This window comes from Scyliorhinus torazame, chromosome 29 (assembly GCF_047496885.1).
Source record: "Scyliorhinus torazame isolate Kashiwa2021f chromosome 29, sScyTor2.1, whole genome shotgun sequence".
NCBI lineage: Eukaryota > Metazoa > Chordata > Chondrichthyes > Carcharhiniformes > Scyliorhinidae > Scyliorhinus > Scyliorhinus torazame.
The window spans coordinates 31,529,184-31,545,359 of record NC_092735.1 but is presented as its reverse complement, the minus strand read 5'-3'; the positions used below and the strand labels follow the sequence as shown (position 1 = coordinate 31,545,359).

Sequence of the window (16,176 nt, the reverse complement as noted above, 5' to 3'; positions counted from 1 at the left end):
AATTTACTGACCCACCCTTCAACTCCCTCATCCAAGTCATTTATGAAAATCACAAACAGCAGAGGACCCAGAACTGATCCCTGCGGTACGCCACTGGGAGCTGGGATCCAGGCTGAATATTTGCCATCCACCACCACTCTCTGACTTCTATCGGTTAGCCAGTTCGTTATCCAACTGGCTACATTTCCCACTATCCCATGCCTCCTTACTTTCTGCATAAGCCTACCATGGGGAACCTTATCAAATGCGTTACTAAAATCCATGTACACTACATCCACTGCTTTACCTTCATCCACATGCTTGGTCACCTCCTCAAAGAATTCAATAAGACTTGTAAGGCAAGACCTACCCCTCACAAATCCGTGCTGACTATCCGTAATCAAGCAGTGTCTTTCCAGATGCTCAGAAATCCTATCCTTCAGTACCCTTTCCATTACTTTGCCTACCACCGAAGTAAGACTAACTGGCCTGTAATTCCCAGGGTTATCCCTAGTCCCTTTTTTGAACAGGGGCACTACATTCGCCACTCTCCAATCCCCTGGTACCACCCCTGTTGACAGTGAGGACGAAAAGATCATTGCCAACAGCTCTGCAATTTCATCTCTTGCTTCCCATAGAATCCTTGGGTATATCCCGTCAGGCCCGGGGCTGACCAGTCTATTTCACATGTCCTCTCCAATAATATGGCCCCTCTCATTTGTAAATACTGAAGAAAAGTACTCGTTCAAGACCTCTCCTATCTCTTCAGACTCAATACACAATCTCCCGCTACTGTCCTTGCTCGAGTCATTCTCATATGTCTCACATATGTGTAAAAGGCCTTGGGGTTTTCCTTGATCCTACCCGCCAAAGATTGTTCATGCCCTCTCTTAGCTCTCCTAATCCCTTTCTTCAGTTCCCTCCTGGCTATCTTGTATCCCTCAAGCGCCCTGTCTGAACCTCGTTTCCTCAGCCTTACACAAGTCTCCTTCTTCCTCTTAACAAGACATTCAACCTCTCTTGTCAACCATGGTTCCCTCACTCGACCATCTCTTACCTGCCTGACAGGGACATACATATCAAGGACACGTAGTACCTGTTCCTTGAACAAGTTCCACATTTCACTTGTGTCCTTCCCTGACAGCCTATGTTCCCAACTTATGCACTTCAATTCTTGTCTGACAACAGCATATTTACCCTTCCCCCAATTGTAAACCTTGCCCTGTTGCACGCACCTATCCCTCTCCATTACTAAAGTGAAAGTCACAGAATTGTGGTCACTATCTCCAAAATGCTCCCCCACTTACAAATCTATCACTTGCCCTGGTTCATTACCAAGTACCAAATCCAATATGGCCTCCCCTCTGGGCGGACAATCTACATACTGTGTTAGAAAAGCTTCCTGGACACACTGCACAAACACCACCCCATCCAAACTATTTGATCTAAAGAGTTTCCACTCAATGTTTGGGAAGTTGAAGTCACCCATGACTACTCCCCTGTGACTTCTGCACCTTTTCAAAATCTGTTTCCCAATCTGTTCCTCCACATCTCTGCTACTATTGGGGGGCCTATAGAAAACTCCTAACAAGGTGACTGCTCCTTTCCTATTTCTGATTTCAACCCATACTACCCTACTAGGCAGATCCTCCTCGAACTGCCTTTCTGCAGCTGTTATACTATCTCTAATTAACAATGCCACCTCCCCACCTCTTTTACCACCCTGCCTAATCTTATTGAAACATCTATAACCAGGGACCTCCAACAACCATTTCTGCCCCTCTTCTATCCAAGTTTCCGTGATGGCCACCACATCGTAGTCCCAAGTACCGATCCATGCCTTAAGTTCACCCACCTTATTCCTGATTCTTCTTGCGTTGAAGTATACACACTTCAACCCATCTCCGTGCCTGCAAGTACTCTCCTTTGTCAGTGTTCCCTTCCCCACTGCCTCACTACACGCTTTGGCGTCCTGAATATCGGCTACCTTCGTTGCTGGACTACAAATCCGGTTCCCATTCCCCTGCCAAATTAGTTTAAACCCTCCCGAAGAGTACTAGAAATCCTTCCTCCCAGGATATTGTTGCCCCTCTGGTTCAGATGCAACCCGTCCTGCTTGTACAGGTCCCACCTTCCCCAGAATGCGCTCCAATTATCCAAATACCTGAAGCCCTCCCTCCTACACCATTCCTGCAGCCACGTGTTCAGCTGCACTCTCTCCATATTCCTAGCCTCGCTATCACGTGGCACTGGCAACAAACCAGAGATGACAACTCTGTCTGTCCTGGCTTTTAACTTCCAGCCTAACTCCCTAAACTTGTTTATTACCTCCACACCCCTTTTCCTACCTACGTCATTGGTACCAATATGCACCACGACTTCTGGCTGCTCCCCCTCCCCTTAAGGATCCTGAAGACACGATCCGAGACATCCCTGGCCCTGGCACCCGGGAGGCAACATACCTACTGGGAGTCTCGCTCACGACCACAGAATCTCCTATCTATTCCCCTAACCATTGAATCTCCTGTTACTATTGCTTTTCTATTCTCCCCCTTCCCTTCTGAGCCCCAGAGCCAGACTCAGTGCCAGAGACCTGGCCGCTAGGGCCTTCCCCCGGTAGGTCATCCCCCCCAACAGCATCCAAAACGGTATAGTTGTTTTGAAGAGGAACGGCCACGAGGGATCCCTGCACTGTCTGCCTGTTTGTTTTCTTTCCCCGGACTGTAACCCAGATACTCTTGTCCTGTACCTTGGGTGTGGTTACCTTCCTGTAACTCTTCTCTATAACCCCCTCTGCCTCCCGGATGATCCAAAGTTCCTCCAGCTCCAGCTCCAGTTCCCTAACACAGTCTCCGAGGAGCTGGAGTTGGGTGCACTTCCCGCAGGTATAGTTAGCGGGGACACCGATGGTATCCCTCACCACCCACATCCTACAGGAGGAGCATGCAACTGGCCTAGCCTCCATCCCCTCTTACCTTATAGAATATAGCTGCCCTGTGGACCAACTGGACCTCCGCCCTCCGACTCTGCTCCCAGTCAGCTGCACTCTCTGTAAACTCCTGGCTCCCTTCTCACTCTTTGCGGAAATGTAGGAAACAAAATGAAAGGAGCACCTTACTCCCTCCTCACCTTACTCCCTCAGTCACCAAACTCTCACTATAGCACTCAAATGCACCAAATTCAGCACTCAGTGCAAACAAAGTCTGCATTGTAGGTGGATCACTTTTATACTGTGAATCTAGCCTCTGAAAACTGGCCAAATCCAATTCACTAATTAACAAGCTCCAGCTGCAAGTGCCTACAAGTAGAAGCTTTGTTTAAACCTGATTGAAAATTCACCTTCTTCTAAACCAAACAGCAACTTTTAAGTGAATTAACTAAATCAAAGAAAGACTAGACTTTAGAAAAAAATGAAGCCTTATACTCCCTCAGTCGCCAAACTCTCACTATAGCACTCAAATGCACCAAATTCAGCACTCAGTGCAAAGCTCCTACTTAGTTTTTGAATTGTGCTCGAAAGACATGTTTTCGAATCTCTCCATGGTCTTACTCCCGCCCAACCTCCAGCTGTAGCTCTAGTGGCTGGTGTACAAGGACACCCAGGTTTTGTTGCACATTCCCCTCCCTCAAGCTGTAGCCAGTTGGATAATAATCTGCCTTCCCATGTTTGCTACCAAAGCGGATAATATCACATTTATTCCCCTTATGATGCATCCTGCATTTTCCCACCCAAATTGTCCAAATCACACTGAAGCATCGCTCCATCCTCCTCAAAGCTCACCCTCCCACCCAGCAAATTAAGAAATATTACATTTAATTCCCTCATCTAAATCATTAATATATATTTGAAAGCTGGGGCCCTAACGCCGATCCATGCGGTACCCCACTAGTCACGGTGGCTTATTTGGAAAAAGACCTGTTTATTCCTGCTCTTTGTTTCCTGTCTTGATTCTATCCATCTCAATACACTACCCCCCAATCCCGTGCACTTTAATTCCACACACGAATCCTCTCATGTGGGACTTTGTTGAAAGCCTTCAGAAAGTCCAAGTGAACCACATCCATGAATCCCCCTCGTCAGCCCTACTCATTGTATCCTCGAAGAATTCCAGTGGATTTGTCAAGCATGATTTCCCTTTTGTAAATCCATCCGGACTCTTCCCGAACCTGCCACTGTTTCCAAGTGCTCTGCTATTAAAACCTTTTGGAATTTCCCCACTTCTGACGTCGGGCTCACTGGTCTGTAATTCTCTGTTTTCTCTCAACCTCCCTTTTTAAAGAGTGGGGTTTTCATTAGCTGCCCTCCAATCTGCAGGAACTGATCTAGATTCTAAAGAATCTTGGAAAATGACCACCATTACATTCACTATTTCTGGGGCCAGTTCTTTAAGTACTCTGGGATGGAGATTAACAGGCCTTGGGGATTTATCCGCCTTCAATTACATCAATTCCCCCAACACCATTTCTCTACTGATACTGATTTACTCCCTCCATCTCACTAAACTCTGTATTCCCCAACATACCTGACCCATTATTTGTGTCCTCCTTTGCAAAGACAGAACCAAAGTATGTATTTAGTTGGTGTCATGTGAAAATGAATGAATGAAAATCGCTTATTGTCACAAGTAGGCTTCAAATGAAGTTACTGTGAAAAGCCCCTAGTCGCCACATTCCGGCGCCTGTTCGGGGAGGCTGGAACGGGAATTGAACGTCCTGCTGGCCTGCCTTGGTCTGCTTTCAAAGCCAGCGATTTAGCCCTGTGCTAAACCAGCCCCAGTGAGAATACCTTTAAGAAATGGGTGTTTATAAATGGGTGTGTATATAAATATCTGTAGTGAGAGTACCTTTAAGAAATGGGTGTTTATAAATGGGTGTGTATATAAATATCTGTAGTGAGAGTACCTTTAAGAAATGGGTGTTTACTACTGCAGTGATGTCAGAAAGTGGGTGGAGCTGGGCTGTCTGTCAGCTTTTTACTTTCGTTTTTGAGCAGGCTGCAGGGTGTGTTTTAGTTTTGTTTTCAATGTTGGAGCTGAAGCAGGTGTACTGCTGTTCTCTCTGCCATCAAAAGACTATCTCTAGATCATCTGGTGAATTCAGAATTATAAATGTTCTCAGTGGTGAATGTAAACATAATGTGCTTCTGTTAAAAGGTATTTTTAAGTTGGATGGCTATTAAAAGGAAAGCTTAAAGGATTACTTAGTGTTGTATTCTTTGGGGGTTGTATTTGAATTAATGGTTGCTAAGATGTTCACTGTATGTTTTATAAAGGTTAACTTGAGTTCATAGAATAAACATTGTTTTGCTTTAAAAAATACTTTTCCATTTCTGCTGTACCACACCTGTAGAGTGGGCCGTGTGCCCCCCATACCACAATCTATTAAAAGTTGTGGGTTAGGGGAACTCCATGATACACTTTAGGGTTCTCTAAACCCTGGCCCATAACAGTTGGTCAGCCATTTTTTTTGGTCCCCATTATAAATTCCCCTGTTTCTGACTGTAAGGGACCTACAATTGTCTTCACCAATTTCTTTCTCGTCACATACATCATAAGGAGAATGTGCTGGCGCTCGAAAGGGCACGGTGGAAATTCACCAGAATGTTGCCTGGGCTGGAGCGTTTAGTACTATTATTAAGTGAGGCTGGGGTTGTTTTCCTCGGAGCAGAAAAGGCTGAGGGGGGACATGGTCGACGTGGATAAAGTTATGAGGGACATGGATGGGGTAGATAGGAAGAAACATTTCCCCTTAACAGAGGGGGCAATGATCAGGGGGTACAGATTCAAGGCAAGGGGCACGAGGTTCAGAGGGGATTTGAGGAAAATTCTTCTCACCCAGAAGGTGAGGGGAGTTTGGAACTCGCTGCCTGAAAGGGTGGTAGAGGCAGAGACCCTCATAACATTTAAGAAACATTTAGATGAGCACTTGAAATGAAATAGCACACGAGGCTATGTACGAACCAAGTGTTGGAAAATGGGATTGGAATAGATGGGCGCTTGATGGCCACACAGACACGATGGGCCGAAGTGCCTCTTTCTGTCCTGGAAAACCCAGTTACTCCATCTATGACTCTCAGTCAGGGCGGTGAGTGACTTGGAGGGGAACCTCCAGGTGGTGGGGTTCCCAGGTATCTGCTTCCCTTGTCCTTCTAGATGGTAGCGGTCGTGGGTTTGGAAGGTGCTGTCTAAGGAGCCTTGGCAAGTTGCTGGGGTGCATCTTGTAGATGGCACACACGGCTGCCGCTGTGCGTCGGTGGCGGAGGAAGCAAATGCTTGTGGATGGGGTGCCAATCAAGGTGGCTGCTTTGCCCTGGATGGTGCCAAACTTCTTGCGTGTTCTTGGAGCTGCATCCATCCAGGCAAGTGGAGAGTATTCCATCAAACTCCTACTTGTGTCTTGCGGATGGTAGTCAAGCTTTGGGAAGGTGAGTTACTTGCAGGATTCCTAGTCTCTGACCTGCTCTTAAAGCCACAGTATTAATGTGGCTAGTCCAGTTCAGTTTCTGGTCAATGGTAACCCCATGATGTTGAAACTGGGGGTTTAGGGCTGGTAATGCCATTGAATGTCATGGGATGATGGTCGGATTATATCTTGTTATGACTCCAGACAATGAGGTTGACTCTCTTCTTTATTCCCCATTTATTCAAGGGTTGCGGGCGTCACAAGACAAGCGTCTATCACCCATCCAAATTGCCCTTGAATCAACCACATTGCTGTTGATCTGGAGTCACATGTAGGCCAGACCAGGTCAGGATGACAGATTTCCTTCCCTAAAGGACATTAGTGAATCAGATGTGTTTTTACAACAATAGGTAATGGGTCACAAGGTCACTATTATGGAGACTAGCTTTATATTCCAGATTTATTATTTGAATTGAATTTCCAGCAACCTCCGTGGTGAGATTTGAACCTGTCCCCCCAGATCATCAGCCTCGACCTCTGGATCGCTAGTCCATTATCACTATGCTGTGGATGTCGCGTGGTGCAGAGGTAGCATCACTACCTCTTGGCTAGAAGCTTTGGGTCCAAGTCCCACACCTGAACGATGTGGTTCCGCGAGCTGATAATTAGTTAGGATTCCTTCCACCACCTCCCCCCTGTTGCCCAGGACAAAAAGGAAGGAAGGAATGTGTGCGTGAAGGTACGCTTAAAGCACCATGTTGTTTATGTCTCACTGATGAGATCTTGAGAATTGTACGATTAAACGTGAACCATTTATTGTTAAAAACTTAAATTATTTTTTAAAATAAATTTAGAGTACCCAATTCATTTTTTCCAATTGAGGGGCAATTTAGCGCGGCCAATCCACCTGGACATCTTTGGGTTGTGGGGGCGAAACCCGCGCTCACACGGAGAGAATGTGCAAACTCCACACGGACAGTGACCCAGAGCCGGGATCGAACCTGGGACCTTGGCGCCATGAGGCAGCAGGGCTAACCCACTGCGCCACCGTGCTGCCCTGTGTCTGAGTCTTTTACCATGTGACTCTAAACATCATACCATGGGAGGCGCTATTCTCCAGTCCCACGTTAACCCTTACTCTGCTGAGCACCTTTAACATTACAATGGCACGCAGACACATGTTACAACACCCACCTTGTGACGAAGGCTCCCTGACACCGTGTCCGAGACGCCCTTTCTCCTTTTTGCCAAACAGGCGGCCGATTGATGACTTGATGCTCTTCTTCTTGGGGACTTTGTGCAGGGAGTCCTGGCTGCTGTTGCTGCTGCTGCTGCCGAGAACCTCCTGGAAACCTGACAAACTGGCAGAGCCGCACAAATATCATCAATTCATTCATTCAGGTAGGAGGCCTCCGTCCCGCCCCCAGCACCTCCCATCAAGACCTCCCTCAGTCCCCCTGCCTTCAACATGCCAGCCACAGAACCACAACCAAAGAAGTCAGGGTGCTTTTGTTTATGAAGTAAAAATATTAATCATATCACTACACTCTAGAATTATAATTGATAACACACAATTAGAGGGCCCGCCATGGTTCGATGGGTAGCACTCTTGCTGGTGAATTACAAGGTTTTGGGTGCAAATCGCTCTCTGATAGAGATTCGAGTCTTACCGAGGTTCTGTGGGCGGCATCTAATCCCTGGTCAACCTACTTGGGGACCTCTATGTCACACCTGCGTGCCTGGCCCATTTTCCGGTTTCTTCAACTCTCAAAAGGGTCATGTTCCAGGGGAGGCCAAAGAAATTGCTTCACGGAAACTCAAACTCTCCTTGAAGTGCGACCATTATTGACTGGGAGGAACTTGCTGCCGATCATTCAGAATGGCGGCAACCTGTCCCCCAAGGTGAGTCGCGCTTTGAGTCCAAACACGTTAAGGGGGAGGCAGAGTGGCGACAGAGAAGGAAAGCATAGGGAGCAGATCCTGCACTCCGGATCCCGGAGTGGGACCTCATGCCTCATGTTCCCAAAGACCTGTGGTTCGAGAATCAGTTTGTTCGGTCACATGGAGTCCGGCCCTCCCCCGGGCAGGAAGTAATGATCCTGAATGTGCGCCATGCTCAAATCAAGAGACGGACAATGACCACGATGGGTTGGGCCTGCAGAGCTGAAACACTGCGCCACAGGGCCAGGTGCCAGGAAGGATGAAGATGCAAATGGTTTCTTACCCAATTTCCACCTCTCTCCTGCGATAAAAGCTCAGCAGATCCGAGAAGGTGATTCAAACGGAGGTTTATTTATAACCAAAAGAAAACACAGCATACAGCACATATGTCCCACCCAGGACTGCCGATCATGTCGGTCCCACTTTGGGCCGGCTTTGAAGGGTTGATTCGATGAGCCCCAGCTGTTGGGCCTCTGCCCCTCAGCCGGGGGAGCTTGTATTCTGCGAGCTCCACGGGGAGATCATTTGGGTCATCACCGTGGGTCTAGTGAAGGTTATTACATCGAGAAATGAGGTGTGGTAGGGAGGCACAGAAGAAGGGGAACTCCGGCAAATTGACACAAATCAATCCAAGAAAGACAAATTCCATGTCCTGTCTCCATTTGGCCTGTACAAATTTTGCTATTAATACCAAATAAACCAGCCTCCTGCTCCGCCTGAATGATTCTCTAGTACACACGCAATACACGGTCCTGTTCCCTAACACATTGTATAAACGCACTGCGCATTAGAACATAGAAAATACAGCACAGAACAGGCCCTTCGGCCCACGAAGTTGTGCCGAACCTTTGTCCTAGATTAATCATAGATTATCATTGAATTTACAGTGCAGAAGGAGGCCATTCGGCCCTTTGAGTCTGCACCGGCTCTTGGAAAGAGCACCCTACCCAAACTCAACACCTTCACCCAACACCAAGGGCAATTTGGACATTAAGGGCAATTTATCATTGGCCAATTCACCTAACCCGCACATCTTTGGATTGTGGGAGGAAACCGGAGCACCCGGAGGAAACCCACGCAGACACGGGGAGGACGTGCAGACTCCGCACAGTCAGTGACCCAAGCCGGAATCGAACCTGGGACCCTGGAGCTGTGAAGCAATTGTGCTATCCACAATGCTACCGTGCTGCCCTTGAGAACAAATAAATCTACAAAGAGAACAAATAAATCTACAATTAGCTCGAAACACTGGCTTCAGTCATAATTACTCCAAGTGCCTCCGTTATATATTTCACAGGCTCAGAGATGACGGGAGCCTGTAATTGGGAGCAAGGTCCAGCTTCCTAACATTCTTAAGCTGCACAATATTCGGTGCAACATGTGCTTCTTCCCACCCCTCTGTACAAAAACCAATTAACATAACCTTCTATTCCTTTGTCCCTCACGTACGTATCCATCGTCCTCTCAAATGTATCTGCACTGTTCACCTTAACCGGAGGCCTATGGAAGCGGGTTCCACATTCCCACCACTCCCCAGAACAGGTTTTGCCTGAAATCCCGATTAGATGGGATTCGCTGGATTGATGTTCCCTAGTTTTGGTTCTTCGAGAGGACTGGTGTCGAAAGGAACTGGGTTGAGGTAGTGATACCAGGGCAGAACGTTGGCACAGTGGGTTAGCCCTGCTGCCTCACGGCGAAGAGGTCCCAGGTTCGATCCCGGCTCTGGGTCACTGTCCGTGTGGAGTTTGCGCATTCTCCCCGCGTTTGCGTGGGTTTCGCTCCCACAACCCAAAGATGTGCAGGGTAGGTGGATTGGCCGCGCTAAAATTGCCCCTTAAATGGAAAAAATGAATTGGGTACTCTAAATTTATATTTAAAAAATAGGAAGTGATATCAAAGAAGCACACATATTTTGGGCATGTGATGCAAACAGGAGGAAGTGTTTGGGGGAAAAAAAGGCGATGAGAGGCAAAATGTCTGGAAAATGGGCACCGGGAAGATCCATGGAAGGATAATATCAGAACGTGAACTAGCCGTTCGCTGAGACAGCTCGTGCAGGCAGTGGGGAATGGAAATCAGCGGAGAAAGGCTATTCGTAGTGTGGCCAAACCTCCGAAGGAAAGACATGTTTTGGTTTCAAGGCCTCTATTTATCAGCCCTCAGCCCCCTCGCTCCCAGAATGCCCCGCTTTCCACTTACCTGCGCACTTCCCGATTCTCATCCAGAGCACTGGCCTGCAGAGCCTGGGTGACCCTTTCCAGTCGGACAGCCCGGGGGGTCGGAGGAGGGGACGTTTCGCACTGGATGGTGGGCTTGTCTTCACGGGAGTCCTCCCGGGACAGTGAGTTCTGGGAGGGGAGAAGCAAACGTCAGAATAACGATTCTCTCAACACCGAGCAAAGGGTCGGAAAATTGAACAACTTTCCTTTGTCGCGCGCACCAAGCATCATGGCATCACGGAACTGTACAGCACAGGAGGAGGTCATTCGGTCCATCGAGTCTGCGTCTGCTCTTGCGAAGAGCAATCCAGTTCGTTCCGCCACTCTGCTCTTTCCCCACATCCCTGCAGGGTTGAAGCTCAGCTCCCCAACATAACGTGTTTCAACGTAGTTACAGAAACATGGGCTTAAATTGGCTGAATGAACATATGCCTTAATAAATCTATGACACGCACTTCCAGAACAGAATGAGCCCGGTGCAGTGGACTTTTGTTAAAGTTGTCCCATGCTGATCTCAAAAGGAGCCCTCCACATAACTCTATAATCATCATTATCACTTACCAATCCAACGTTGCGTAAGACGGCCACTGATGTCGCACTGAGTGGAAACCCATCAAGAATGGCTAAACTCAAGTCTGCAGGGGGTTAACTTTGCCCTTTCCATGGGGGTCACAGTCCCTGGACTAGAGGTCGGCCCTTAAGACTGAAATGAGGAGATGTTTCTTCTGAAAGAGTTGTGAAGATTTGGAATCCTCAGGCAGCTATGGATGCTCAGTACCGAACATACTCAGAACAGAATTCAATAAATATTTGGGAGGCGGTGTTGTGGTGATATTGTCACTGGACGAGTAACCCAGAGACCCAGAGGGTAAAACTCCAGGGACCCAGGTTCGAATCCCACCAGGGCAGATGGTGAAATTTGAATTCAATTTTGAAGGAGTGCAGAAGGAGGCCATTTGGCCCATCGAATCTGCACCGGCCCTTGGAAAGAGCACCCCACTTAAGCCCACGCCTCCAACCTATAACCACGCCCCACCCTTGATCAACATATATGCAAACGACCTGCTAACAACCACATCTCGCTGATGACACATGATGAGCTCCGTCATTCCGCACGCAGGACCACATCCTTAATAAGGAAGTTACAAAGCTGACAGGCTACTGCAGCACATGGGACAACATCCAGTGTATTCCACAACGCCAGGGCCAAAAACGGAACTGCATCACCGACAAGGAATGCTGGAGAATAAAGCCCCAAGCCAACATACTTGGGAGTGACTCTGGATTGACGTTTATCCTTCGGGGAAGAAAACAGCAGCAAAGGTCAAAACCAGACCCACTAACCCAGCCTGCTGGGTCTGTGGGCTGCCACTGCCAGGCCTCAGCACCCGCCCTATCAGACTCCGCAGCACAGTACTGTGTGCCTGTCCGGCAATGGTCATCGCACAACTGAGTGCAACAATGTTCCATCGTAACTAGAACTCTCCACTCGACACCCCTCCCCTGGCTTCTTGTCCTTGCAAACATCACTGCTCCCCCCACACATCCACTGACACGACAAAAACCCCACAAACTGGTTGAAATCATCCCCTCACTTACCCACTCCACGGCAGCCTATTCAACTCACCCACTGCCCAATCTTCCACCTAAGCAGGATCTCCCAAGAGACACCCTTTGGATCAAGGAATGGGCAAGACTGGAAGTCACGAACAGGTTCCTTGTGATAAAACCCCGCCTATCAAATGGTAGGGGTTTGAATTGTGGTCCTTGCTAAAAAGGTTCTGGACAGGAGAGGGTTCCTCTGCAGCCAACATCTATCGCTGGGGCCTCAGTACAAACCCCTTCTACACTTGTGGAGTGACACCCAACACATTAACAAAGAGCGTTTCCTTGGAGGCCCGGTGGGGCAGTGGTTGGCACAGCTGCCTCACAGCGCTGAGGACCCGGGTTCGATCCTGGCCCTGGGTCACTGTCCGTGTGGAGTTTGTACATTTTCCTCGTGTCTGCGTGGGTCTCACCCTCACAACCCAAAAATGTGCAGGTTAGGCGGATTGGCCCTTAATGGCAAAAATAATAATAATTGGGTATTCTAAATTTATTTTTTTAAAACAAGGAGCATTTCCTTTACAGACATCGTGCCAGACTAGCAATCTTAAACTCAACATATGTCGGCTTCAGGGATTAAAAACATATCTGCTCGCGGACCTACGCTGGGGCTCCTGCTCCGGCAAAGCCTCGAGTTTAAAAATATTCCACCCTCCTGCACGGGTGTCTAAGTCGGATGACGAGAAGCTTACCGCATTGCTGGCACTGAGCCGGTCAGACTCTCGGGCAGGGCTGTGTGGCGTCAGCCTGGGTGTGGAATGCCCGCTATTTGGCGGTGAGGGGCTGGCGAGTGTCGACGCAGTGACGGAGTGCGCGAGCGTGGGGGCCGAGCGATACCGGCCCGACTGTGGTCCCTCCAGGGTCCCGCTGCCCACCCGGCTCTCGATCTCCTCCGCCCGGAGCTCTGTCGTCTCCTTCTCCTCCTGAATCATCCTGAAACACACAAACGGACGAGCATTTCAGCCTGGCCACCTTCTGGGACTGCAGTGGGACTTTGGTCGGCCTACTTCCCTAGATATCTGCTCGCTAGCAGAATTCAACAGGGGGGGGATCATTCAGTGAGTGCAGCAGCACCTCTGCTGTGTTGCTGGCACTGTTATAATTACAATGGGGATTACAATTGGACACTCCATTCATGTTTAGGACCCAGCTTTAAACAGAGCACAACAGAAGGGATGAATCATAGAATCATCTTTGACAGAAGGAGGCCATTCAGCCCATCAAACATGCACTAGCCCTTTGAGAGAATGATGCAGTTAATTCTCCTCCCTTTATCCTTCTCAGCACGGCAGCACAGTGGTTAGCACTGTTGCTTCACAGCTCCAGGGTCCCAGGTTTGATTCCCGGCTTGGGTCACTGTCTGTGCGGAGTCAACACGTTCTCCCCGTGTCTGTGTGGGTTTCCTCCGGGTGCTCCGGTTTCCTCCCACAAGTCCCGAAAGACGTGCTGTTAGGTGAATTGGACATTCTGAATTCTCCCTCCGTGTACCCGAACAGGCGCCGGAGTGTGGTGACTGGGGGATTTTCACAGTAACTTCATTGCAGTGTGAATGTAAGCCTACTTGTGACAGTAGAGATTATTGTTATTACGATAGCCCTGCAAGTTTGGCTTTTCCAGGATTTATCCCTTTTGAAAGTTCCCACTGAATCTGCTTCCGCCACCATTTCAGGCAGCTCCTTGTAGGTCACCACAGCCCACTGTCTAAAAAGAACCCTCATCTCTGTCACCAATTATCTTAAATCTGTGTCTCTCTCTGGTTACCGACCCTTCTGCCAGTGTCTTCTCGTTTACTCGATCAAAATTAAAAGAGAGAGCCAAAGAGAGAGGGAGTGTGAGATGGAGCGGGAGTGTGTGTGCTAGGAGGAGAGTGCTGGCTTTGAATTACACCACTCTGTGAAAGAGGTAATGTTATCCCTGGGTCCCCTGAAGGGAACATTTCTATTCATTAGTGAGTTCATCAGCAGATTAACATGTACACGCACACAAACATACTCCCTCAATGAGAGACAGACAGCACCGCTAATGATTGGAAACCACAGCTCACTGGTGTCTGGGCGACAGGATCGAAAGGCTGGGCTTCCTCGGATGTATCTTCCTCACCTGATTTCCTTGTTGATGGCTTCCAGTTGTTCCTGAAGCATCAGGGCGAGGGTCTGGACGTCCGTTTGTCCGCTTGGGGACAGGACGTCTGCCGAGCTGAATATCGTCTCCCGGTCATCATCGTCGATGTCCGAGCCATCCACGTCACTCTCAAATGCTTGGGCAACGTTGGCCAAGACATTTGCCTGTTGGGCACGTTCCCATTCCTGTTCATTCAACGTCTGCACCTGCTCATAAAGGACAACTCATCAGCAGCAGAATTTAGTCCCGGTGAGTGATGCTTGCGACAATTTCTAGCTGCCGACTACCTACAAGTGTTAACCAATAATACCCTCCCAAACACCCACAACACTATTGTTACTTTTAATGTGTCTCACTTGCTCCTATTTATTTTTTCCTAAATGAACAAATATTCAACAACATCCTGCTAAACACTTATACCATAAAGTATCAGTGCCACACTCGCAATGAACTGGAACCAATTCCCAGACACTCGCAAATTACACTGGATCTAACTCCCAGACACATGCAAATTACACTGGATCTATCTCCCAGACATATGCAAATTACACAGGATCGAACTCCCAGACACTCGCAATTTACACTGGATCTAACTCCCAGGCACCTGCAAATTACACTGGATCGAACTCCCAGACACTTGCAAATTACACTGGATCTAACTCCCAGGCACTCGCAAATTACACAGGATCGAACTCCCAGACACATGCAAATTACACAGGATCGATCTCCTAGACACTCGCAAATTACACTGGATCTAACTCCCAGGCACATGCAAATTACACAGGATCTAACTCCCAGGCACATGCAAATTACACTGGATCTAACTCCCAGACACTCGCAAATTACACTGGATCTAACTCCCAGACACTCGCAAATTACACTGGTTCTAACTCCCAGACACATGCAAATTACACAGGATCGAACTCCCAGACACATGCAAATTACACTGGATCTAACTCCCAGGCACATGCAAATTACACTGGATCTAACTCCCAGACACTCGCAAATTACACTGGATCGAACTCCCAGACACTCGCAAATTACACTGGATCTAACTCCTAGACACATGCAAATTACACAGGATCGAACTCCCAGACACTCGCAAATTACACTGGATCTAACTCCCAGACACATGCAAATTACACAGGATCAAACTCCCAGACACTCGCAAATTACACTGGATCTAACTCCCAGACACTCACAAGTTACACTGGATCTAACTCCCAGACACATGCAAATTACACAGGATCGAACTCCCAGACACTCGCAAATTACACTGGGTCTATCTCCCCGAGACTCGCAAATTACACTGGAACTAACTCCCAGACACATGCAAATTACACTGGATATAACTCCCAGACACTCGCAATTTACACTGGATCTAACTCCCAGACACATGCAAATTACACTGGATCTAACTCCCAGACACTCGCAAATTACACAGGATCTAACTCCCAGACACATGCAAATTACACTGGGTCTAACTCCCAGACACATGCAAATTACACTGGGTCTAACTCCCAGACACATGCAAATTACACTGGGTCTAACTCCCAGACACTTGCAAATTACACTGGGTCTAACTCCCAGACACTCGCAAATTACACTGGATCTAACTCCCAGACACATGCAAATTACACTGGATCTAACTCCCAGACACTCGCAAATTAAACTGGATCTAACTCGCAGACACTCGCAAATTACACAGGATCGAACTCCCAGACACTCGCAAATTACACTGGATCTAACTCCCAGACACATGCAAATTACACTGGATCGAACTCCCAGGCACATGCAAATTACACTGGATCGAACTCCCAGACACTCGCAAATTACACTGGATCTAACTCGCAGACACTCGCAAATTACACAGGATCGAACTCCCAGACACTCGCAAATTACACTGGAT

At 48.2% G+C, this 16,176-nt stretch overlaps 1 protein-coding gene across 6 annotated transcripts in view; it reads right to left on the bottom strand.

The window, feature by feature from the left end:
• Window positions 1-16,176, bottom strand: part of LOC140403999 (liprin-alpha-3-like) — a 185,493-nt gene that overhangs the window by 36,103 nt on the left and 133,214 nt on the right. For 3 of the 6 annotated variants that reach the window (XM_072492330.1, XM_072492332.1, XM_072492334.1), the window contains 4 exons: window positions 14,247-14,476; window positions 12,839-13,079; window positions 10,522-10,670; window positions 7,576-7,742 (listed from right to left, as the gene is read on the bottom strand). In XM_072492330.1, coding sequence (XP_072348431.1) covers window positions 7,576-7,742; window positions 10,522-10,670; window positions 12,839-13,079; window positions 14,247-14,476 — 787 coding nt within the window. The remainder of the gene's footprint in view (window positions 1-7,575; window positions 7,743-10,521; window positions 10,671-12,838; window positions 13,080-14,246; window positions 14,477-16,176) is intronic. The other 3 variants (XM_072492331.1, XM_072492333.1, XM_072492335.1) reach the window with 1 other exon arrangement.